Here is a 24,479-nt window from a genome sequence, read left to right on the forward strand (position 1 = left end):
CCTTGTCGCTGACCGCTTCCTCCCCGCTTTCTCGCTCCTCCTCGCCCAGCGTAGCATGCCATCTATACGCCTGCTTCAAATCCCCCTTCTTAAATGATCAAGGCAGGAGATTTCCTATGAAACACATGTTCCCATCCATTCTTGGCTGGGTTTTTTATTTTTTCCAATATATTCTTTGAAATACAAATTTTATTTTGGAATAATTTTAATGTACAGAAAAGTTACAAAGATAGTAGAGTCCCCCATGTGCCCATCACCCAACTTCCCCATCTGTCCTGTTTTACATAACTGGTACATCTGTGAAAACTAACAAATTAGCAGTAAGATAAAACTGTTAACACTTTATCCTGTTTTGAGCAATTTTTCTTCTAATGACCTTTTTTTTCTGTTCCAGCATCTAATTCAGGACACCACATTGTATTTAGTCCCGTGCCTATTTAAATTTAAAGGTATTCATTACGGTCACGTATGTTCCTCTTAACGCTTTTTTTCCTTCGTGTATTCTGAGCCACTTAGCCACGTGAGAGTGTTTTGAAAACATCTGTATTCAAACCTTTTATAAGTCATTGTCTTTCGTGTTTCAGTTGTTAGGGAGGCAACCTCTTGCCACCTTTGGGTGGACAGGTGGCTTGCATTTCGAAGTTTCCATGACTTACTGTCTGCCCTCGGTTCGTGCTAATTTAAACATTTTAAAATTCAAACTTAGCCCTTTGGAGCATTCCTGTTCCATGGCGTGTAACACGTTGCTGGCCAGATGCTCAGTAAGAATGATGAAGACTAAAGTAAAATTTTGTAGATCAGTTGTACAAATCTTAGTGCTTTGAAATATCCAGACTAGTTTCTTAGAGTTCTTGGCACCCCTTTGTGTCAGCCGGCTTAGACATGTGTGAAGGAGATGTTCTGCCCCCTTGTGGGCCTTATTGAAAATGACATCTTCAGAGAAGTTGGCAAAGGCTGCAATTTTCCTGCAAATACAAGGCACCATGGTTTATTCCCCCATATGATAGAAAGGGAATGGATGCTTGGAAGAGGTAAAACAATTGGTTTCATCACACAGCTTTGAGACTTGAACTCAGCTGCATTTGACTCCAAGACCTGAGAAAGTGACACACCTAACCAGCCCCAGTTACTGTTCCCCCACTCTTAAGGTCACTTGGGTTACCCACCTGTGTGTTTTGGGTGGAGGTAACAGAGATGATGGTGGTAGGGAAGGTAAAGGAATCTGAGGATCGTGTTTGAGGGAAACATGGTCATCCTCACCCTTTGCAGTTCTTGCTGATTTCCTGCATATGTTTGCAAATTCTTCAGTTGTTACAGAGTTGGGTGAGGGACTGCATTCATTTTTTTTTTTTTAAGATTTATTTATTTGTGCATTCAGAACTGGGGTACAGGCCAGAGGCACAGGGATGGTGAGAGGATTCACCAGAGACAGAGTGGGGAGCAGAACAGGCAGATTGACGAAGTACACTGCTGAGGGGAGCTGCGGGCAGGCCAGGAGAGGTCAGCTGCACCATGTGGGTCACCTCTGGGCTGGGGGATCGAACTCATGCTGAAGTGGCTTTAGCTTCTTTTCTTAGTGCTGTGCTTTAACCCGCTGCGCCACCAGGAAGGGCCCAGGACTGCATTTATTACGGGACTGCATGATGCTGCTGTCCACATATACTATGTTAGTTACTGCACTGAAATAGTTGTGACCTGATGAGTAAGACATCGTTCTCATGTGTCTCCTGCAAGGATGTGGACATATGATTTGATGCCGTGTACCTCACAATTGCGACAGCATTTGCAAGCAGTTCTTAGCTGCTTTGGGAACTTTTCTCAGGTACTGAATTTCGTGAAAGCTTTGCTTGTGTCCTTAGTCTTTTGTTATCACCTGCCCCAGATAGAGAGAAAGGGGAGGGAAGACACAAATCAGTGGGTCATTAGGCTTGGTACAGGAGCTTTCTGCAATGAATGGTAAATGAACATGAGATTCTAATACTCATCTGTGAGCTTTATTTATCTATGCCTTCCCTTGGTTCCTATTAACATAGATTTTCATGAAGTAATTATATTAGCAGCTACTGACTAGATTAGCACTAATAGATAAACAGCAAGGGGGTAGGGAGTACCTCTTCTCATTCAGATTTATTTCTAGTCTGTGTAGCAAATTCATTATCATTATTTAGCATTTATATGGGATTTTACTTCGGTGTGTAGTTCTTATGATTGATTTTGTTTGTGTTGCACAGTTTTTTTTTTTCTTTCAGAAATCCTGATCTATATAAGAACTGTGAATTTGTATTCTGTTGATTCATTAATTGAGTCAAAATATTTATTGAACACTTAATGCTAAAGGAGAGGCTTTATGTTAAGACAGTTAAGAGAGTGGACGGTAGACCCAGACTTCCTGGGATCAGAAGTAGGGCCTGCTGCCTGCTAGCTGGGTGACCTCAGGAGTGTTACCTAGCCCCTCTGTGCCTCAATCTCCTCATCTGTAGAATGAAAATTAAAAAGTACCTTCTTCACACGACTCCTGTGAACATTGACTTCATGTATTGTGGATATAAGGGACATGTTTGGAACCCTCCCTGGCTTGTGATAAACATTTCTTTATGTATTGCTCCTTGCTGAGGGTCCCCAACTTCCAATTTTTTGGCTTGATGACAGGGTAAAAGTGATATGCATTTGATGGAAACCATGCCTCAAATTTTGGATTTTAACCTTCTCCTTGGCCGGTGGCATAGCTCCCCTCATGTGCCTGGGCAGTGAGCACATTAAAGGTTCCAGGTGGCCCCATAATCAGGGCGATGAACAGTGGGTGCCCGGTGGACCTTCTCCCTTTCAGTCCACTGCTCAGCAAACTGCACAAACTAGTCAAAGTTTATTATGACGCAGGTCTTGGGTTAGATGGTTTTGCCCAGCTGTCAATTAATGTCAGTTCTGAGCCCAAGCTACGGGGTAGGCTAGGCCATTCGGTGGTGTCCAGTAGGTGAGATGTGTTAAATGCATCTTCAACTTAAGATATTTCCAACTGATGATGGATTTATCAAGGTATAACCCATGGTAACTAGAGAAAGATTGGATAAGCCTAACCTTGATGTCCGTGTGCTCAGGGATGATGCCTGCAGCTGTATTCTGCTCTGTTTGCACAAATGAAATGGGAGCTCAGTAGCCACATAAACGGACCCAACTGGTTATTACCAAGATGGCAGCTGAGTGCTGTGTGCAAAAAGAGAGATAAGGGTTTTAGTCGTTATGGACTAGACTCTTACAGAGAGAAGTTTACATACAATCTCCAAAGCAGCCTCTAGCCTATCTTCAGAGGCCCTTCCTGAAATGTAGCTTTTGCCAAGGGTATAATTGGGGGTAGCAGTGGGACTTAGGGACCGTGCCCTTTCTGTAAATGTGAGCACAGAAGAGTCAAGCATAATTTCATATGTAAATTTATGCTCATTTTCTGTAAATGCTTTTAGAACAGCAATGTGTTAAAATGATGCTCGTCTGAATTTGCCCAGCACTGTTGATAGCCTCGTCTTCTATTTGTAAGTACTCTGTGAGCTACCGTGCCAGAGCTCAGCAGCTTCCCACACCATTTGCAGTTGGTCCTGGAATAACATGAGCACAGGGATACCTACCTGGCTACTGTAGTCAAAACTCCACATATAACTTCTGACTTCTCAACTTAACTAGTGATAGCTGTTGCTCACTGGAAGCTTTACTGCAACATAAACATCAGCTAGCATATATTTTGTATGGTATAGATCTTATAGGCTGTATTTTCTTTTTGATAGCATGCACTAGAGAAAAATGTCAAGAAAGCCAAAATAGATCCGTGTCAAAATCCTCATCCTTGTCTTTATATTGAGTAGGATAAGGAGGAGGCCCATGTGAAAAAAAGTTACCTACAAGTGAACCATGCAGTTCCCACTCCTGTTGTTCAAGGGTCCGCTGTAATGTGCCCATGGTTTTGTGAGTTCAGGAATTTGGGAAGATTCAGTGGTGCAGTTCCTTTCTGATCCCTGGGAGGCAGCTGGAACATCTGGACGGAAGGACCCTCTTCCAAGGTGGCTTCCCCCACTTTCCTCTTGGCTCCGTGATTCTTGGCTTCTCCTTCTTTTCTTGTGAGTTCTCATCTTTCCTATGTGGCCTGGGCTTTGCTGCATGGTGGCCACTGGGCCACTCACTGTGGTGGTGTCTGGGTAGGCAGGTGTATGTTTCACATGGGACCTGTCTTCCAAGAAGCAGGAAATTTAAGCCAACAGGTGAGATTAAATAAGCCTGTCCCTGAAGATGGTGCCGGCATCACTTCCACCACATTCTACTGATCAGAGCAGTCCCAGCCACAGTCAAGGGTGAGGAAACTGACCCCAGTTCTTGAGGGAGAGTGGCAGGTCCCATTGAGGAGGACAGTGGAATGACAAGCTTTATTGCTGCCACCTTGGGGGCATAACACTGCTGCAAATGGCACTCACTCATTTTCGTCATTCAACAAACACGCCCTTGGCGGGGGGCACAATTATCAACACAGTGAATCAAGAAGCCAAGGCACAGATCCAACGAAGGAGCATACTGAGAATGGGATTCTCCCTTTCATGTGTGACTTTGAGGCTGCCATTTACGAAGAGGAAGTAAGAACCATCTCGTTCAAACCTTGGGGATGTGGAAAGAGCAGAGCGTGGCAATGGGGCCTGCCCAAGGCACACAGCTGGCCATGAGCTCCTGACTCTGGTCCACAGTGGCCACTGGTCAAACCATTGGCCTTGGGTACTTATTTGCCCCTAGCCTGGAGGACAGCTTCTGTATTTTAAAACTCTTTCTCCCTGTTTGCCAGCATAGCCAAGCATAATGGCGTGTTCCTGGAAGAACCGCAGTTTCCTTTCCTTTCTTCATTTCTGGTCCCTACAGTTGCCTGAACGAGTAGTTGAGGAATTGGCAGCCCTGTGAGTCAGGGTTTTGCAGGACGCTGTTGAATAGAGGTGTGGTGTTACCCAGCTGCTGGCAGCTGTGCCTGGAGTGGGCAGTTGCCTGGAGAGGCAAATTACAGACAGACTGGCTTCCGTCTTCCCTGAAGTAGGTGAGGCGCTAGCAGGCAGCCACAGCAGTGCGGGACGGGCAGCTCAGAGCCAGGGCAGCAAGCTGTGAGCCTCGCCCCTTGGGGTCCTGGCAGAGCGCTCGGCCACGCGCAGTCGGAGGACTGAGCAGCCTTGGGCAGAAGTGGCAGTGGTGCCTTCGTCCACTGTGACCGAGTCCTCCAGGAAGAGACAGCTGGCCAAGACGTGGGCCCCAAAGTTGGCCTTCTGTGGCCACTGGAAAATCACCAAGTATGTCAGACCTTGTTCTCTTGGGATTGTGGCCTGGAACTTAATGCAGTGCTGGTATGGAGGTAGGGAGGCAAACACTGCTCGCCCATTTGTAGTTAAGAAGATGGACGCAGAAGGGGCAGTTTCTCCCCACGTTACGATAATCTTGAGGCTGAGCCATTGTAGCTAAGCCACGCCTTCCATGCACGCCTCGCAAAGATTTCAGCTGAGCGTGAGGCCACCGAAGTCAGAGCCTAGGTCTTCCTGCCCCGGCTTACATCTGCTGGCATCTTTGAGCGACCATATTTCAGTCTGTGCACAGACAAGAGTAGCCGTCCTTCACCAGCGGCCGTCTGCCTCTGACCCATCCTCCCTCATTGGGCACTTAGCCAACTGCTACTCAGTGCAAAGTGATGTGAGACCACTCAGACTGGGGACGGGAGCAAGAGAAAGGACACAGCAGAAAAAACGCTACCCTCGTTGAAGAACCATGGCGCGAGTTTGCTGGAGTACAGGAGGAAGATTCAAGTTGGAGCAGTAACAGGATGTAAGTCCAGTGGGTCTGTAGGAGACCCTTGGACTAAATGTTTAGCTGTTGAACCGAGACATTCTCAATCCAGATCTCTAGCCAGACAGTGTTGCTTCCCCTTCTGCTTGCACAAAGCAGACATGTGTCCCTGGAGATCCCATGACAGTCTCCCATGCAGCAGGGTGGGGTGGTGGGATCTGAGCACACTTTCCTGCTGCACCACGTGGACAGATTGACCGGCCAGCAACCCCTTTCTCTGGCAAAGCTGCAGAGCAACCCACACAGTAACATGGGTGGAGAGCCGAGCATGTATGATTCCTCAGGAAGCCCTTCTCCGGAAAGCCATTTCCCCCACAAGCTGTGAGTTCAGATCTGCAGCAACCCAGAGCTTACGAATTCAGGCTGGTGCCACTTAGTAAATAAAATAAAGTGTCCCTGGCCCTCCCTGGTGGCATGATGGGTAAGAAGCAGCACTACGAGCTGGCCGCAGCCATTTCAGTGTGAGTTCTATCCCACCCTAGAGGTGACCCACATGGCACAGCAGGCCTCTCCTGACCCTCCTGCTGCTCCCTTAGCAGTGGACTTCTTCAGTAAGCCTGTTCTGCTCCCCACTCTTTCACAGGGCCTCTCATGGCCCCTGCACCTCTGGCCTGTACCCCAGTTCTATATGCATAAATCTTAAAAAAAAAATTCTGGTGTAATATTTGCCAGTCAGCCCCCCAGTCGTGACAAATGATCCGTTTTTGTTGTGTGAAGTCAGCTGGAGACAGTGTGGGGTGCTTATTCCAGGTACCCTGTCTTTGAGACTGTGAGACCATAAAGTCACTAATCCCCAGCTGGGAATCATTTTAGCAATTGGAGTATCAGTGTCACAGCTTAACTAACGTAAGCAGCATAAATTTCTTTTTTCCAGACCTGTTTAAAAATGGAAATGAGAAATAGCTGGCAAAATTCTGGTTATTAATGAAAATGCAAATGGCCCCTGCTGATGTAAGTTATATGGGAAGGTTTCATCTCATTTTCAGAAAAGAGATGGTGATGATATGGATAAAGAACTTCATCTGTGTTGATGGAACTATTTGTTACCTCACCTAATAGACAAAACAAGCCTTGGAATTTTTTTTTTTTTTGACTGGCTGTATTCTGTAAGCATGTGTGTATGATTTTCCTTCTTATATGTAACCAGTAGCTCTCCCCATTCCCGCCATGTTCATGCACATTTATGTAAAACATTCATCATTCACAATTCCTCGGGCATAATTCCTGTCCTAATGGGAATGGGGCTTCCTAGTTCAATAATTCACGTGCTCTCCTAGTGCCCTGGTTAAACCCAATCTAGTCTCAGCTTCCAGACTCTTTGTTGAAAGGTTTGGGCTTCCATAATGTCATGCTTTATGCTAACTGCAAACAGGCAGGTCACTGATTTTCTATTCCAAGTTATGGAAATAGCCCAGGTGCCCAGTGACAGGTGTGTGGAGTAAGAAGGAGTGGTCTGCTCAGCTGTGAACAAAGATGAAGTCTTGCCATTTGCAACAACATGGGTGGAATCAGAGGTGATTATGTTAAATGGAATAAGTCACAAGAAGGACTAAGACCCAGTAATCACACTTTGTGGATATAAAGAGACAAAACTAGATCAAAACAAACCCTAGAAATGTGACTGCAGAACTGAGATTACCAGAGTGGTGGGAGTGGGGGAGGCCCAGTGGACTATGGCACAGGATTATGGGTACTTTGGTAGGGGAATGGTGTCTACCATAACCTGAACTCAGTCCCCTAAATCATACGTGGTGCTGTATCCAAAATTGCCACACATGCAAAAAATTATAAAAGAAAGCACTCCAGAGTTTTACATAAATATTCATTGAAATCAAAGTTACCCCATCTTACAGGAAACTATTGATTGTCTGCTTGCCCCTTGCTCGGGTCTACTCTCCTCCCTTTGTCTGTAGTGATTTTTAGTTGCAATGATTTGGCAATCACAGGGACTGCCAAAAATTGAGAATTGCAGCCAAATCTGGCCTGCTGCCATTAACAACATTAAAGCATTCTTATTGGCAGCCAGATAAGACTGTTGTTAAATAATGTAGTGCTTATAAAACAGCTTCCCAAAATTCTCCCTTTCTTTTTTAAACTTATTAAAAAGTTAATGGGGGTGGGAGAATGGGCGCAAGAAGCTGAGAAAATTCGCAGTGGCCTACAGGATATTTTGGTGTATCCTCATGAAACACCTTCCCATCCGTCACGTTTGCAGTCCACCCTGTGGCATGACGCTGCGGGGTCTGCACCGAGGACCCTTGCACCCAGTAACTGCCATTAGGGGGTGATGCTGTGCAAGTTGTTCCCACCAGCACAACAGTGCCAGCCCCAGAGCTTGTCATGTTGTTGATATGTGAAGACATCCTGAAGGCATAAAGACACAAATGTGTGTGTGTCCTCTTTCGTGTGCTCAAGTGTGAATGCCCATCCTCTCCTGCAAGGCATGAAGACTTTCCAGAGCAACTTGAAAAGTGGCACAGGGCAGATCTGGTGCATGGCCGTGGGAGTCGCACAAAAGAAATTGCATTTTGCAGACAGAATCGTAAACTAGAAGTTAGTATTAATCTGGAGAATAAACCCACCAACTCTGGTCTAGTGGTTTCTGTTCAAACCGGAAGTCGAACTCAGACTTCTGGCAAGCTTGCAGGCCTCAGCCACCCCACTTTGGACCAACCCTGTTTGGCTGGGCATTAACCACAGGGAAAGGGTAATGTGGGGTTATTTTACTGGAAAAAAATGTACTGTCCTCTATCTGTGCACACTATCCTTACCAAAGGCCTTTCACAATGGGAGTCTCCTCTGCTTTGTGCATACAGATGGCCAGACCTCTTTAGAAAGTACAAGTTTGGGGGGGTCTCTGAGCACCCCTAATGGCACCTAACAGGTTAATCCTGAAAACGAGGCTCAAAGACTTAAATGTAGAGCTAGACTTAATTCAAAGAATAGGAGAGTTGGGCTATGGGACGCAATAGTTTAGACAAGGGGAGATGGACTTGGGAAGGAGGCTTCTCCTTGAACTTAGCCAGCAATCTCTGGCAGTGTCTGGGAATCACTAGACTCACCCCAGCTGTCCCACAGGGGGAGCTAACGAGCTGCAGGTGGCAGGAATTGTTCTGTTCGGGCCTGGGCCTCTGACCTCTTAAATGAGTCTGCAGAAGTCTGCTCTGTGGCCGTGACCAGGGCCACGGGCAGAGGCATGTTGACAGTGTGTGCTGAGAGCTGACGTGATGAACTCCTGCCCCCATCTGTACGTCTCTGTCTGGTCTTGCTTTCTTCCTGTACCTCATTACCACCTTGGAGGCTTTGCCACAGAATTCGACCTGCATCCTTACTGCGCTTAGCATTTTGGCCATCAGGGCTTTGCAGTATTCTCAGGGCCGCTCCTCTCCTTGGTTATTTTGTGTGATCGCCAGGGCTGACCAACTTGCTCATAGAATCAGGGACTTCCTTCTCTGCATTTTTCCCTGTGTTCACACACTCATGGGGTAAAACCCGAGTCTCCTTGCCCACTTGGAATAGTAACCACTGCATCTGACCATTGACCCCCATCTGACCAGCTCACTTCATGAGTGAGTACACCCCACCTGAAGAACCCAGAGCTCGCGGATCTGCCAGGCGTGGGGTGGCGTAGGCGGTGAGGGTCTCCGTAGATGGTGCCCTTTGTAACCATTCTTGGCTGAATGTTCCTAGACCAACTGGAACCCCATATAGGGCTCAGTCAGCCAGCATGCAGTCAACATGCCAGAGCTGTTGTATTCCAGTAGAAATACCTCCTGCTGCATTTTGAGAAGCACAGCTCAGCTCACCTCACTGGGATGGAGCCTCCCACCTCTGGGAGAAGGACAAGTGGGAAGTCACAGGAGAAGCCACAAAACAGGAGAAGCCCCTCCAGTCTGTAGGCCTCGGATAAAGCTTGAGCTGTGTCTGTTCCTCAGACACTGGGTCCATCTCTGGGAATTAGGTTTTTTCCCTTTATCCTAGCTGAATATGATCTCCTTTTATTATCTCTCTGTGCATCATTCGTCTCCTATGAATTCAAGACATCTAATGTAAAGCAAATTCTGAGACAGATACTGAAATTTCTTTTTGAATTGCTCTCAGCATCTTGGAAGGCGTTTGTCCTTATGCACCCCAGCTCTGCGTGGGATACCAGTTGGTCTAGGAACATTCAGCCAGGGATGGTTACAAAGAGCACCAGCTACGGAGGCTCTGACCACCTGCCCCACCCCAGGCCTGGCAAATCCTCACTCTTGTTAGCAAGACTCTGGGTTCTCCAGGTCGGGATGTACTCACTGGTGAAGTGAGCTGGTCAGACGGGGGTCCGCAGGGCCTGTGTGCTGTGGGTATGTGCCAAGGCTAAATGCTTCACCCAGGCAAGTACCATGGAGACATCTCAGGAGTTAGCTTGGAGAACCAACCATCATAAATGTTCTCTTTTGTGTTGGTAACAGCAGTGCTTTTAATGAGGTCTTCTTGGTCTGTGTGCTTCATGAGCTCGCTGAGTTCTTCTCAGACACTCTGTAGAAAGCTGCAGATTTTTCAGCTCTCCATGAGGAGTGCAATAAAACCTTATAAAACAACAATAAAAAGTACAGTTGCAATGATGATGATATTGATGATGACCATCGCTCACTTTTATGGGGTATTCAGTGCCCCTCCGAGCCCAACTTTATATGTAGGAACCCATTGACCCCTTTTAATAGTCGGGTTTTATGCTTGAGGGGTGGGGGATACTGCAGAGCAAATCCCTGCCTTTATGGAAGGAATTTCCTTTCCAAAGTGGGAATGAGAAACAGAAAACCCAGACGTGCACTCTGAGGACATGAAGGGAAAACACTTGCTGTGGAGAACAATAAGCAGAAAAGGGAGCCAGACAGTGCTGGAAGGTCATGCAGATTTAAGTCAAAGGTCTCCAAGGAAGATGACCTCTATTTACAGCAAAGGGAGAGAGCCACCGAGGCTCATCGGGGAGGGCTCAGCCTGGGCCCAAGCCTGAGGGAAGGACAGGTAGGGACAGGGGTGGGTAAACATATGTGAGAGAGTCTGTACAATTGAGCAGTCATTTAGTCCAAAACCCCTCTGTCCTCAGCTCACCCCCCCAACCCCCATATGCAGTCACTCAAGGGATGCTCTGAAGGTCATTGGTTAGCAGACACAGCAGGACAAGAAGCCAAAGTTTCATAGTTCCTGGTCTTGCCTACACCCTCCCATACCAAGTTCTGGAAAGCTGAGAGGAAACCCAGCCCCGTAGCTCCCCCAAGCCCCTTCAGCCTTGCTCTGGAATGATGGACAGGCACGGGTGATTATTTGTGGTGTTTCCGTCAAGTCCTGTGAAGTTACGCCCAGGCACTACCAGCCTTGAGTTAGCGCCTGCTGAAGCAATGCTCTCAGGAAGGCACAGGGCTTGCTTCTTCCAGCATCCTTTGTCCATATGTTCATCAACCTTCCAAGTCCTGACCTTGCTTGTGTGTGTGTGTGTGAAGACACCTTATTGAATATATATTGTTGAGTCTAACATGTGCGTGAGATAAACTGTTCTAACACACATATTTCTCCATAAAGTGTGTCCTGTGCTCAAGAATCCTAAACAGTACATCAGCTCTAGGGGGCCATTTTAAAGAATAAAATCACCAACGAAAAGCACAAAAGTGCAAAAAAAAATAAAGCGCTAAGGAAACCATGAAAAGCATGCTTTTGTGTGTTTCACGGTGCCAACAGTTTCCAACGCTGCTGAGAATCCTAGATTACATCTTCTCACCTCGCCCACCACCAGATGTCCAGTCACCATCCACCAGCAGCCAGTTGGCCCCTCTTCCTCTTTGGCACCCACCTTTCTGTTGAAAGGATGCTCATGTGCACGTGAGAGCTGAACCACAGGGCAGAGGGTCACCTTGCCCATGCTCCGCTGGGAACGCACGTGTCAAACACAGCAAATTTTTTGCCATCCGCTGCCTGTGCACGAGCGACCACAAAGCACCTTGAGTATTGATGTGAAGCCTGCAAATTTGTTTTAGCAGGTAGGTGAATTTGCAAATACAGAACCTGCAAACAGCCAGCATCCCCTGTGTTTGCACTTGAGCTGTGGAGAGGAAGGACTATATCTAAGACCCAAGTGGCATCATTTTTGGTGGCATCACCTGCTGGAAACATTTTTGAGTAGAGGCTTGCATTAGCGATGACATGCCTCTGATACTGCCTCAGAGTCTGCTTTGGGGTAACCGTTGCGGAGACTGATAGGCTTGTTTACATGAGTACTGCGTTTGTGTTTGCAACTAGACTTGCTACTACAGAGACCGGAAGTGTGACTTCCCAGGGCCCTCACTCTGACTTCTACCTCCCAGCTTTTGGCCTGGAGTCCAGACTGTGTCCTGCCTCCCTTTGCTCCTTTCTGCAGATCAGCATCTCCTCTGGGCACCCATGGCCATCGGGCTTTGCCTGGCAAAAGAAAATGGCCTACTTTATGTGCAGTGTTTGGTGTTCGTTACAACGTTCACTCTGTGCTTACTCTGCAAATTGCATTTCTCCATTTACAGCAGCAGCTCTGTAGTCTATAGGTTAGTCACTGTGTGGGCCATAGAATGTACCTCTCCATCTCTTCCAGGACTCCCAAAAGGGAAAATGAAAATACCGTTCACACTGCCAAGGAGTAAGGCTGCTTTCCCAGGAGTGGGGAATACCTGCTGCTGATCTGCAGAAATAGAGGCACCCTCCTCCCAGCCCCCTGTCTTGACCTGGGCTCACCTGGGCTCTCGCTCAGACTGGGAGTGGCCGTTGAGTCCAAGCTCACTGCACAGCCTTTTTGAGTGTGTGTAGTCACAGAAGTTCCCTCTGGGGTCACCTGTTCCTTGTTCTACCTGGGAAAGTTCAGTGGTTCCTTTCAGATTGTGACTCTTGGAGATGATCTGTGCCCACTCTGGGCTGCCTGGGTCATATTGGCCACATCTTAAGACTTATTGACTGGGGGGCTGCAGATTTGTTTCAGCAGGTAGTTGAATTTGCAAATACGGATTCTGCAAACAACCAGCATCCCGTGTTTGCACTTGGGCTGTTGAGAGGAAGGACTTTATTTAAGACCCAAATGGCATCTTTTTTGGTGGTGTCACCTGCTGGGCACACTTTTGAGAGGATCACAGGAGTGCTTTCCCACCTAGTCGCATTCTTCCTTTTGTGTATAAAATGCTCAGCAGGGTAAGACCTCAGTGAAAGGTCGCTGCAAGTAAAATGATGGGGTGTTTGCAACTTCATGTTAAGTCTATGCATATACATAATTTGTTCTGTAATATTCTGGAAACCTAAATCTCTTGATTGAACACACCTCTGCTCAATTTCTTCTTGGATAAAAATAGCCTCTTTAATGCCAGCCCTTTTCCCCAGGCAGGAAATGACTAATACAGCGAACCTTTTATGCATTCAATCACAGCCCAAAGGCTTCTCTGGCTGGGGGCTGGCTCCCCAAGGGTCTTGGCCACCTGGATGCTGAAGCCAGCTCCTCTGTCTGCATTTTCACTGGTCAGTGCAGCGGGCAAGTGATGATATAAAAACTGAGTGGACTTTCTCCAGAGAGCAAACCCTCCTGTTAGCCAACCCAAGCATGAGGCAGACTTGCATTTCGTTCTGTAAGTTAATGAATTGATAGTCCAGGCTTAATTTTAAATGTATGTGAATTCCTGAGAATGTGGCAATGATTTACCGGACCCAGGGATTTAAGGTGCGACCCTGAGGACCAGACATTGTAATCGGCTTGTTACTGCCACACAGCACCGACCTTTCTGTAATCTGTAATGGCAGAAGCCCTTTTGCTCAAAAAAAACAAAAAACAAAAAACAAAAAAACCTGATGGCAGTGGCTGTGGAGGCCTGGAGGCTTGGGTTATGCCTCAGGCCCTCTGGCAGCTCATCAGAGCCTGATAAGTAGGTCTCCCCCAGAACCCTGTGTGGTCAGCATCGCTGTGGCCCGAACACAGGCATCTATTACCGGTATATTTCCTTTGCCTTAAGGACGCTCCTTAACTCTAGTGATTTGTTACCAGGAAACAGGGGGTGGGAGTCAGAATTGGGGAAGGGAGGGAGGGAAGAAGAAACATGGCGGTGGACATTGTGAGCAACAGCACCCAGACCACCTCGAGGCTAGCAATGCCAGAGCTGAAGACTCAGGTTCTCTGAGAAGTCCCAGGACCAGCCTGCAGCCGTACATCTAGATCTGGGAGTGTTTGAAACACTCAATTCCTGTTCAGAGACCATATCCTTCTCCTCTGTGAATTCTCTGTGTAAAGGGGTTTACATGACCAGACCTCCCCAGACCTGGGTGCCCTGAGTCATCTGTAGAAGTTGTGGGTCCCCTTGTCCCTGGGCTCCTGTCTCCATGTAGTTCAGCATGGAGTGGTGCTGAACTTGTCAGCATGAACCTGTTGTGGAATGAATGCCAGCCCCATTCTGCTGGTGGATTCCCTGAAGGGAGCACTCCACCGTGTCAGCCTTCACCAGCTGCCATAACAGAATGCCACGGATTGGGTGACTTACACAACAAAAACTAATTTCCTCATAATTCTGGAGGCTGGAAGTCAGAGACCACGGTATGGACAGGTTTGATTTCTCCTAGGGCCTCTGTCCATGGCTCAGCTCCTTCTCTCTGTGTCCATGTGGTCTTGTTTCTGTAGCTTCCTCTTCTGGTGTGTTTGACAGACTTACTGGGTCAGGGCCTACTCTTCTGACTTCATTTAGCTTAAGTCTGTCTTTTAGAGACCCCACCTTCCAATACAGTCTCATTGGAGGATAGGAGTTCAACATAGGACAAAATTCAGTCCAGAACAACTAACTTGTACCTCAGTTTCCTCATCTATAAAATGAATAGTAGCATCTACCTCATATTACTCTATAGATTTAGTTGCTTATTGGAAGCAAAAATAAATATTTTTTTCTTAAGTCTTTTGGCCTTCTGGAGATTGTCTTTGAGGTTAATTAGTTGTTTGGTTTTTTACTGTTGAATTGTATGAAATTTTTTATATATCTTAGATATTCATCCCTATTCGTTATATATTGTGTATTTCCTCCTATTCCATTGTGTATTTTAAAAATTATATTGTGGGGGCCCTCCCTGGTGGCGCAGCAGGTTAAAGCCACTTCTGCATGAGTTCGATTCCCGCCTGCCCCGGAGGTGACCACATGGCTGGGCAGACCTCTCCTGACCTGCCTGCTGCTCCCCTCAGCAGTGTACTTTGTCTGCTCCCCACTCTGCCTCTGGTGAAGTCTTTCGCCACCCCTGAGTCTCTGGCCTGTACCCCAGTTCTGTATGCACAAATAAATCTTTAAAAAAATTATATTGTGATTCCTTTTGCTATAGAACCTTTTTAATTTGAGTTTATCTCAACTCAACTGTTTTGTTTGTATGTTTGTTTTTAATTCCCTTGACATAGGGACTGGGCCACCAAAAACACTTTTATTGTTGATAATGTGGAACATATCACCAGTGTTTTCTTCTTGTATTTTACTACCGCAGGTCTTATATCTAAGTCTTTAATCCATTTGGGGTTTATTTTTGTGTATGGGGTTAGCCAGTAATCCACCTTCACACTTTATGAGTGACTTTCCAATTTTCCTGACATTATTTATTAAAGAGACTATCATTTCCCGATTTTATAGTCATAGCTGCTTTATCATAGATGAGGGACTGGTATGTATGTGAATTATTTCTGCCCTTTCAAATCCATTCCATCGATCCATGTATCTATGTTTATGCCAACATCTTGTTCTGTTTTTGACATTCCTTCCCCTAAGATCCAGTGGGACTAGTGTTATTAAGGATAATAGTAAATACTAAGGAAGATGTTTAAGGCACATTAATGTCCTGATTTCACTGTTGAGCAAACATTGACGACTTAGGTCTTAAATTTAACATAAAACAGGTATCATGACTTAAAAGGCAAATCCAGTGTGGTACACTAGTCACCCTCCAACCCCCCATATCCACCCAGCATAAGCTCCCCTTCCCCCTCCAGCCTCTTGAGGGGATATGAAAGGGCTCAGGGTAGCACTCTGCTCACCTGTCCGTACCAGAAATCTCTCTTATAGAGGAGCGATGGGGGGGGGGTTGCTTCATCTGAATAAGCGTAAGTCCTTAGAGTACATGCAGAACCCCATCCTGGAACATTCCAGTATGGCCAGCTCTGGTCTCCCATTTTCTGTAACACATCAGCGGTTCCAACCTTGGCTCCTCTAAGTCACAAAACCATCACTCTTCTCCATGTTGTGTGATAGTGGAGAGTTGACGAGCACTTTTAATAGCAAAGGGAGCTGGTTGGGAAAACACGTCACAGATGTCACAGGAGCTGACTTAGGGGATGGTACTAAGGATGTAAAGACATCTGCTTTGAAAGAATCCTTACATACATTTCATTTGAGGATTTACAGTCACTCAAGCTTTAACTTTCAACAACCTGAAAAGTCCCCCATGGTCATGAGGGAAGATGAAGAGCTCTGCTTGGTATCTGCATAGCTTCTACTCCCGTCTTGTGTGAAATAACGTGTAATAGCTTTGACCTCATTCTTCATCATTGTGCAAGCCTGAGGCATTTCCCAGATACAGAGAAGGCGCTGGTATCCCTGCCCCGACTTTCCATGTTTCCAGAGCATTCGGTTATGGCTCAACCCTTAGGGACTGGCACGAGGTGAAGCACCTCATAGATGTCGGCTGTGGTTAGGACCATCCTCTTTGTAGACAGCCCTCACCGGGGGTGAGCCTAGGGTGACTTTTCCGGTAAACTTGTTCTGAAAAAGCAGGATAGGGAAAATGGAGTAAGTGGCCACAAGACCAAGTGTCTTGTTTCCTACCCATTGTCCGGTGTGTTCCCCACGGGATGGGATGGAACAGCACAATCAGCTGAAGCACTCATTGTGGTCAGTGTGGAAATGCTCACTGGGTCCTCCCTGGCTGCCCGGGTCATCGCCACGTTGCATAATCAATCGGGCTGGTTCCTTACAATTAGACTGGTTCCTGGCTGCAGGGGATAAAAAAACTGGGTCATTCTCTCCTCCAGAGTCCCGGGCATCTCTCCAGCCAAGCCCACTGACACACTGGGTTTGGAAAGCATTTCAGTATCTCAGAGAAAAGTAGTAACAAACAAAACCTCATTTTTACTTCAAACTGTCTCCGTAAGGACAATGATCTGTACTCCTATGGCGTGTGTGCCTGTGCTCACACACACACACGTGGATTTATTAAACACTTCCCTATTCCCAAGGCAATGTCCAAGGAAGATATTTCGAACCTTGAAAAGGCTTTGTATCGTCAGAGAAGACTCTGAAAGTCTTTTGCGGCCACGGTCCTCTGCTTACTGGCGGCTTTATTTCTGAACAAAAATTGGATGATCAGAAGACCTGCCTCAGGGCAGAAATTAGGTCTGTGCTGTCGCTGCTGCTCGCGGTCAGGGAAATCAAAGGGCAGAAGCTGTTCTTAGCTCCCAGGGAAACATCCCAGAACACAGGATATAAACGGCACTGAACATGCCCTACATGGCTGGGCTTTTCTGGCTGCGCCTCACTCGAGCATCACGGTTAATAGCAAGGGGGCTTATGCTGCATCCCTAACGTTACTGGTTTTAACACTGGGTATTAGGCCTCCGCCATCTTTCCAAGATGCTCAGAAACCTGCCTGCTCAGAGGTTCTGCTTCCCCAGAGGTTGTAGAGCCCTATCTCACTCTACCTACTTCCCTTCTGTACCCATTTCTTCTACATTCCCCTAAATTCTTCTTCATTCCTTTTGTAGAACTGCTTCGACATTTTCCTCATCTACTTCTCAAAGAACTCTGCTGCTAACTGGTAAACATTCTCTGCCCCCATTGTGTGTACCTTAGTTGTTATCTTGCTAACTGGGCATCTGGGATTCTTTGAAAGTGCTTTATATTCTCAGAGTCTTTGAGCAGCTGGTGAAAACCCTTTTTTCAGCCCTCCCTGGTGGCGCAGTGGGTTAAAGCACAGCACTGGGAAGCTAAGGCCACTTCTGCATGAGTTTGATCCCCGCCTGCTCCGGAGGTGACCCACATGGCGTGGCAGACCTCTCCTGATCGGCCCGCTGCTCCCTTCAGCAGTGTACTCCGTCGATCTGCCTGTTCTGCTCCCCACTCTGTCTCTGGTGAATCCTCTCACCCTCTGCATCTCTGGCCTGTACCCCAGTTCTGTATGAATAAATACATCTTTAAAAAAAAATGAAAACCCTTTTTTCATAATAGGCAAACGTACCATTTGGGGGATGTTTTTCAGGGGTGGGTGTTCAACTTCCTGAATCCCATCTGTGGCTCGCCCAGGCCCCTGGACTCTGAGTTAAAACACCTGAGGTCGGCAGGTGAGACTGAGCCTGTCTCGAAGAGGACACAGCCTCCCCTGCACCCTCTGGCCTCTGCCCTTCCCCAGCCACCCTAGAGGTGTCCTTAGGATGCTTGATCAGACTTGGAAAAGCAAAACAGAATGGACCAGCTTACTGCTGCAGGTAGCATGCAGGCGCAGGCCACCCCATGTGATCATTTAGTCAGGGGCCACCTTCTGGGCGGTCACTGCTCTTAGTCTCACTGCAACAACTGAGGAAAGCGAGGCTCACAAGATGGCATCACTTGTTCCTGACCGCACCCCCAGGAAGTGATTAGTCTGGGGTGATTCCGGGTCAGCAACTTGAAAACCCAGCGTTCTGCCTCCCCCCTCCACTCGTGTGTCTTCTTCCTTTTGATGGTGTTGAAGAAGCTCCATGTCCCTTTGTGTCTCCGCCACATGGTGATGCCCTTCCAGCTTGGACGCTGGCAGAGCATTTAGTCGGGATCATCCACGTGTCTCCAGCACCTGGCAGATGGTAGGCGTCCGTGTACATTTGCCTAGTGCATCCTACACATGCAAAGCCCCAGCCTCCAGGAAGCTGCCTGCAGCTCTCTCTCTGAGTCAGAAAACTTGTTCCAGTGCTGGTCCTCGGTCTCCAGGGACTCAGGCATACGGGGTGAGAAATGACAGTTAACCCCAGTGCGTGCGTCACTGTGTCTCCTCCTTGAGGATGTTGTGGTTCAGCTGATGTCTGCTCTGTTCCGCGCTCCTCCAGAGTGGGGCTGTGTCTGCCTCATCTCTCTCTGTCTCCAGGAATGAACAGGCGCTCAATAAACGTTTATTGACTTGAATACGCAGTTGTTATTGTGCCGCGGGGTAATTAGTCTTCAGGAGACAGTAATCCCCATAAATGAGCGTTACTTAAGACTCCCATTTGTAGCACTAGACCAAACTAGCATTTCTCTGTGTTTTTTAAAAAAGATTTATTTATTTATGCATACAGAACTGGGGTACAGGCCAGAAGGGCAGGGATGGTGAGAGGATTCACCAGAGACAGAGTGGGGAGCAGAACAGGCAGATCGACGAAGTACACTGCTGAGGGGAGCAGCGGGCGGGTCAGGAGAGGTCTGCTGCGCCATGTGGGTCAGCTCCCTGACTTGGGAGAGCTTCATAGTGCAGTGCTTTAACCTGTTGCACCACCAGGGGGAGCGCTCTCTGCATTTTAATCATTTCTTCAGCATCTATAATGTAGTGTGCCTGTAGATTCTAGGGTCATTTACCAGTTGTTGACCCTCGGTAGTGATAGGACAGAGCTGTTGTATTCAGTGTGCGGCTTCGTGGACATTGGCGGGTTTAAACCTCCTCATCTCTGGTGCTGCACAGTGAAGTAGCTCACCTGGCCAGGAGGGCAATCTCCGGAAGTTCCCCACCCTGGACCCCCCCACCCACTTCGTGGTGCAGGGACCAGGCCCCCAGTTTTCTGCTTATCCTCACTAAAGCTCAAGGCAAGGAAAACTTGAAAACTTCTCCCTCTGGGAGAACACAAGAGTGAAAGGAAAAGAGACTGTTGGCTCAGACAGCAGACATAAGTGCTGGGGCCTGTGTGTGCTGTGACCTTGTCCCCTGATATCCCGGGATCTCCTGGACCTCCTGTGAGCCCAGTGTGATTAGGTCAAGGGGGCTTATGGAGGCTGAGGAACTGCTGACTGGCATCCAGGAATTCCAGCTCAGCAATGGCACCCTGTTCTGTCTCTCGACAGAGGAGGTTCTCCCGGACATACTACTTGCTATTGATACAGAACCCAAAAGAAAGGGGAGGTGAAACAGCTTGAGCGTTTCCAACCAAGAATGGAAAACTTGATTCCAGTGCAAGGGAAGATGGAACCAGCGGGCGAGAAGGAAGCCTCAGGCCGAAAGCTGTGATCCTTTTGCTCCAGCCAGGACCCTGTGCCCATCATACCGGCAACAGCAGCAGGAGCAGCCACAAATGCTCATTCAGCCCAGTTAATCCTCCCAACACATCATAGGCTTCTGTGAGCCAGGTGTTTTTAATATCTGTATTTTACAAATGAGGAAACTGAGGCAGAAGAGGTTAATAGACTTATTCAGGTTAATTGCTCTTCTGTGAGCCAAGTATTTTTAATATCTGTATTTTACAAATGAGGAAACTGAGGCACAAAAGGTTAATAGACTTGTTCAGGGTCACTAATAATGAATGGAAGTCTTGGGATTTGCATGCAGGTGTTATTCTCAGGACCAGTCTTAGGATGAACATGACTTTTGTAGGAAAGGGTCCCACTTGCACAGCAGTGCTTCTCCAGGTGTGGGCCCCAGACCAGCAACATCAGCATCACCGGGGAGCTGGTTAGAAATGCAGATTCTGGGCCCTCCCTGGTGGCGCAGCGGGTTAAAGCACAGCAGCAAGAAGCCACTTCAGCATGAGTTAGATCCCCGCCCTGGAGGTGATCCACATGGCATAGCAGACCGCTCCTGTCTCGTCCACAACTCCCCTCAGCATTGTACTTCGTCAGTCAGCCCGTTCTGCTCCCCACTCTGTCTCCTGTGAATCTTCTCACCACCCCTAAGCCTCTGGCCTCTACCTCAGTTCTGTATGCATAAGTACATAAATTTTTAAAAAAGAAATGCAGGTTCTTTGGCCCAGCATAGACCTGCTGAATCAGACTCTGGCACTGAGACCCAGGCTTCTGTTTTGGGGGTGCCATCCAGGTGGTGTGCTCAGATCTTTACTGTAGCTCCTTCCCATGTTAGCTTTGGCTAAAATCTGTTATCCTACAGAAATCTTTACACACATAGAAATGTTAAAATTTATCAACAATGATAATGACAAACATTTATTCAGCCCTTACAATGTGCCAGACACTATGCAAAGTACTTTACCTCCAGTGTCTCATTTAGAAACAACAGTCTCCAAATAGCAATACCGTAAAGGATAGGTACTATTAGTATTCCTGTTTTACAGATGAAGCAGCTAAGATTCAGCAACCTGAAGTGGCTTGCTTAAAGTCACCAGCTGGTACATAGTAAGTTGGATTTAAATGCAGACACTCATTGCACCGTCCATAGCTTGAACCAAGGCTCATTTTTGCCATTTTGATTAAGAGCTGTTTAAGAGTGAGCACTGAAGTGAAAATGTTGATTTACCTTTTTAATTGAAAAAAAACCCTTTTAAAAACGGGTTGATTAAATATTTTGAACTCTTCCAATATTCTGAAACTAGTGTTTATTCTCAGAGCTTATTTATTACATTAAACCCGTCATTTCTTGAGTTTAAGGAAAAGTGGTTAATAACCTTCCTGGCCACAAGGGGGCAGCAAACAGTGCAGGTTGCTATTTGCAGCTATGTTGGGGGTGGGGGGAGGAAGTCCCAGCGTGCTCTGGGATGGAATTGGATTTTTCCCATGTACCGATTTCCTCTAGCCCTGCAGTTTTTCAGATCAGAAACTAAATGACAACAGTAGGTCTGCACAAGGACCGTTTAAATGCATTTATTATAGTGATATAGTTAGGCCTTTTGCTTTTTTTAAATCAGCATGACAATATTGACAATGAATGTCCTGTGTTGACATTGAGTGGTCCCATTTCTTAAACAATAAAGAGCTTGTTTAGTTGGAAACCCACTTATTTCTGAACAAAAACCAGGCAGTATTCTTTTTTACCTTCCTTATTGTTAATAATTTATTTGGTGTATTCGGAGAGTGTGGGATTTCGTGGTAGATATTTAGGAAAAGAAAAAATGTGTTCCTGGCTTCTAGTTTTAAGAGCATACAAGCATCCCGCAGTCATACTGGGGCCTCAGGTTTCCCCCACACCCAGAAAAACAAGATTTGGGGAACAGCTTCTGTGGGTCTAGATCTCCATTCCCACCCTGTGTGTCTCATCCAAGCCTGGGTTTCCATGCCAGACACTGCAGTCACTGGGATTTTGACTGAAATGACTTTAATAGCTTATTATCCAATCTGGGACACATTTTGAGAGTTAGGAAAAAAATTAAAAATAAAGACTATTCTTAATAACTCTCCAGAATGACAAACATAAACCGATTAAAACGTGCGCCGATTAAAACATGTGGCCACACTCATTACAAACCCCTGCTCCTTTCATTTCCCTGCTTTTGTGCCTCCAGTTATAGCACTGGCTCACGCACTGCGTGTTTCCTGTGTGCTTGGCTCACTACCTGTCCCACATTACGTCTCCTCCTAAGAACCCTCTCAGCTGATCATTATAACTTCTGTTTAACAGATTAAAAAAAAATTGAGACTTTCTAATTATAGTCACAGGCATATAGCAGAGTGATGGAGAGAGGGAGCCCTGAAGTCAGCTGCCTGGGTTTGAAGCCTAGTTATTAACTTTGGGTTGCACTCACTTTCTCTATCTGTAAAGTGGGTACAGTAGCTTAGTAGCAACTTCAGAGGGTTGACGGGAGGATTAAATGAGTATCTTTGACGTTTGACGAATGCCTTGTTTGCTGCCTCAGATGGTACAACGATGCTCTGTTTATTTTGTGCTATTAAACCTACTAAAGTAGGCTGGGATAATACACACGTTCTCCCTATCAAGTTTTCTTTTCCCTTGATGCTGGAGGTGGCCACAGGAGGTGGTAGGTAGCGTAGGTAGGGCGCGTCAAGGAGTTGTGGGTTTTAATGAAACAGGGAAGGCGCACCTGTGACTTCCCTGGTGCCACCTGGAGAAGCACCGTTTAGTGTAGGGTTGAAAAAGCAGCGCTGCAGGTGGTGCCTGCAGGCTGGCTACAAGCATCCCAGCTGCTGGCGAGGGGCTGGCCCTCAACTGGCCACGCCCCCTGGTGGCTGTGGGCCTCCAGCTCCTGCCTCCTCCCAGGGCCTGCCCAGGACACAGGGTAGTGAGCAGGTTTTGCATTTGTCACAGGGGTGTGTCTTTTGGGGGTATCTGTAAAAAGCACCCTCTGCACCCTTTTCGCTCAGATGATATTTTGCTGCAGGGTCACGCAGGTACCTGAGTGCTTCCCCACTGGTACAAGAGGGTCCCCATACTATTAAGCTCCCTCACAGTGCAGCATTCTGCCCACTCTCGGACCTGGCTGATAACAGGAGTTGGGACATGACACCTTCCATGTCCTCCATTTCTAGTAGTAGAGAATATATTTTGCTTCACTATTTTTAGAAGCAAGTGCCTACCACGTACCTAATTCGTTCTTTTTCTAAAAAAAAAAAAAAGTTCATGGGTTGCATGTCTTACTAGTAAAAAAGATGACCTTGTCCTAGATAATGAGAACTTAGAAATTTTTATATCCCTTTACACTACAGTTCTAAACCTGCTGAGCTAGTCTAAGAAAGACTGAACACACACCCATAATGCATAGAATGGTGTGCAAGAAGACATTTCGCACTTCACTTTTTAACTAGCAAGAGTCACAGTTACATTTCCTGACACAGAGGATCAGTGAACTAAATAAGAAGGTTGTATAAATGCCTAAAGACATGTGGAGGCATTTTGTCAGCCTGGGACCTGTGAGTGATCTCTTGTCTCTGACTTGCCTGCTAGTGTTTCGCTGTCCGCTCCCTGGGATGGGTAGAGATGGCCGAGGAGGACCTCGCTCCTGGGAAAAGCAGCGTTGCTGTCAACAACTGCATCAGGCAGCTTTCCTACTGCAAAAACGATATCCGCGATACTGTGGGCATTTGGGGAGAGGTAAGTAACACGGAAATAATCATCGGGGGTAGTTTTGACTCTCTGGCTCGTGAGCCTTCAGAGATCCATGTGATGTGGTACTACGGGGTACAGAAGCTGTTTATTGGGTGCACTGTCTCAGAAAGGCAGGTGCAGCTGACCCTTGAACACTGCAGGCTTGAACTTCATGGTTCCCTGAGGCAGATTTTCTTGTAAGTAGATACCATAGACTTAACAGTGGTAAGCTACTTCTGCAAAAGGAACAAATCTTAGCTAGGATTTAGAAGGACGTTGGTATAATTTATACAAATGTGTGAATGGTTATTGCCAAGTATTTGCTGTTTAAAAGAGATGAGAGAGATTCTAGAGGAATATCCAGTTAGGGGGAATCCAGGCCCTCCCTGGTGGTGCAGTGAGTCAAACACAGCACTGTGATGCTACCACAGCGGCTGTAGAGCCAGTTCGATCCATCAGAGTCTCAGAAAACCACCTATCAGTCAACTAAGCAGTAGGACTTCACTCAGAACATCTAACACTTTATGCTCTCAAACCAGACCAAAGAACAGCTTATCTGTCCTGGTTTGGGATTTGAAGATCACCAGGAAGCCTCACTGCCATGTGCTGGACCACCCTACTTTCAATGCTATGGCCTCTGGGTGACC

At 46.9% G+C, this 24,479-nt stretch overlaps 1 protein-coding gene across 4 annotated transcripts in view; it reads left to right on the top strand.

Moving 5' to 3' along the window:
• Positions 1-24,479, top strand: part of APBB2 (amyloid beta (A4) precursor protein-binding, family B, member 2) — a 304,616-nt gene that overhangs the window by 218,019 nt on the left and 62,118 nt on the right. For all 4 annotated transcript variants that reach the window (XM_012724124.1, XM_012724127.1, XM_012724126.1 and 1 more), the window contains one exon: positions 23,692-23,838. In XM_012724124.1, coding sequence (XP_012579578.1) covers positions 23,692-23,838 — 147 coding nt within the window. The remainder of the gene's footprint in view (positions 1-23,691; positions 23,839-24,479) is intronic.

This window comes from Condylura cristata, unplaced genomic scaffold, assembly GCF_000260355.1.
Source record: "Condylura cristata isolate star-nosed mole 26May11 unplaced genomic scaffold, ConCri1.0 scaffold00012, whole genome shotgun sequence".
Classification (NCBI taxonomy): Eukaryota; Metazoa; Chordata; class Mammalia; order Eulipotyphla; family Talpidae; genus Condylura; species Condylura cristata.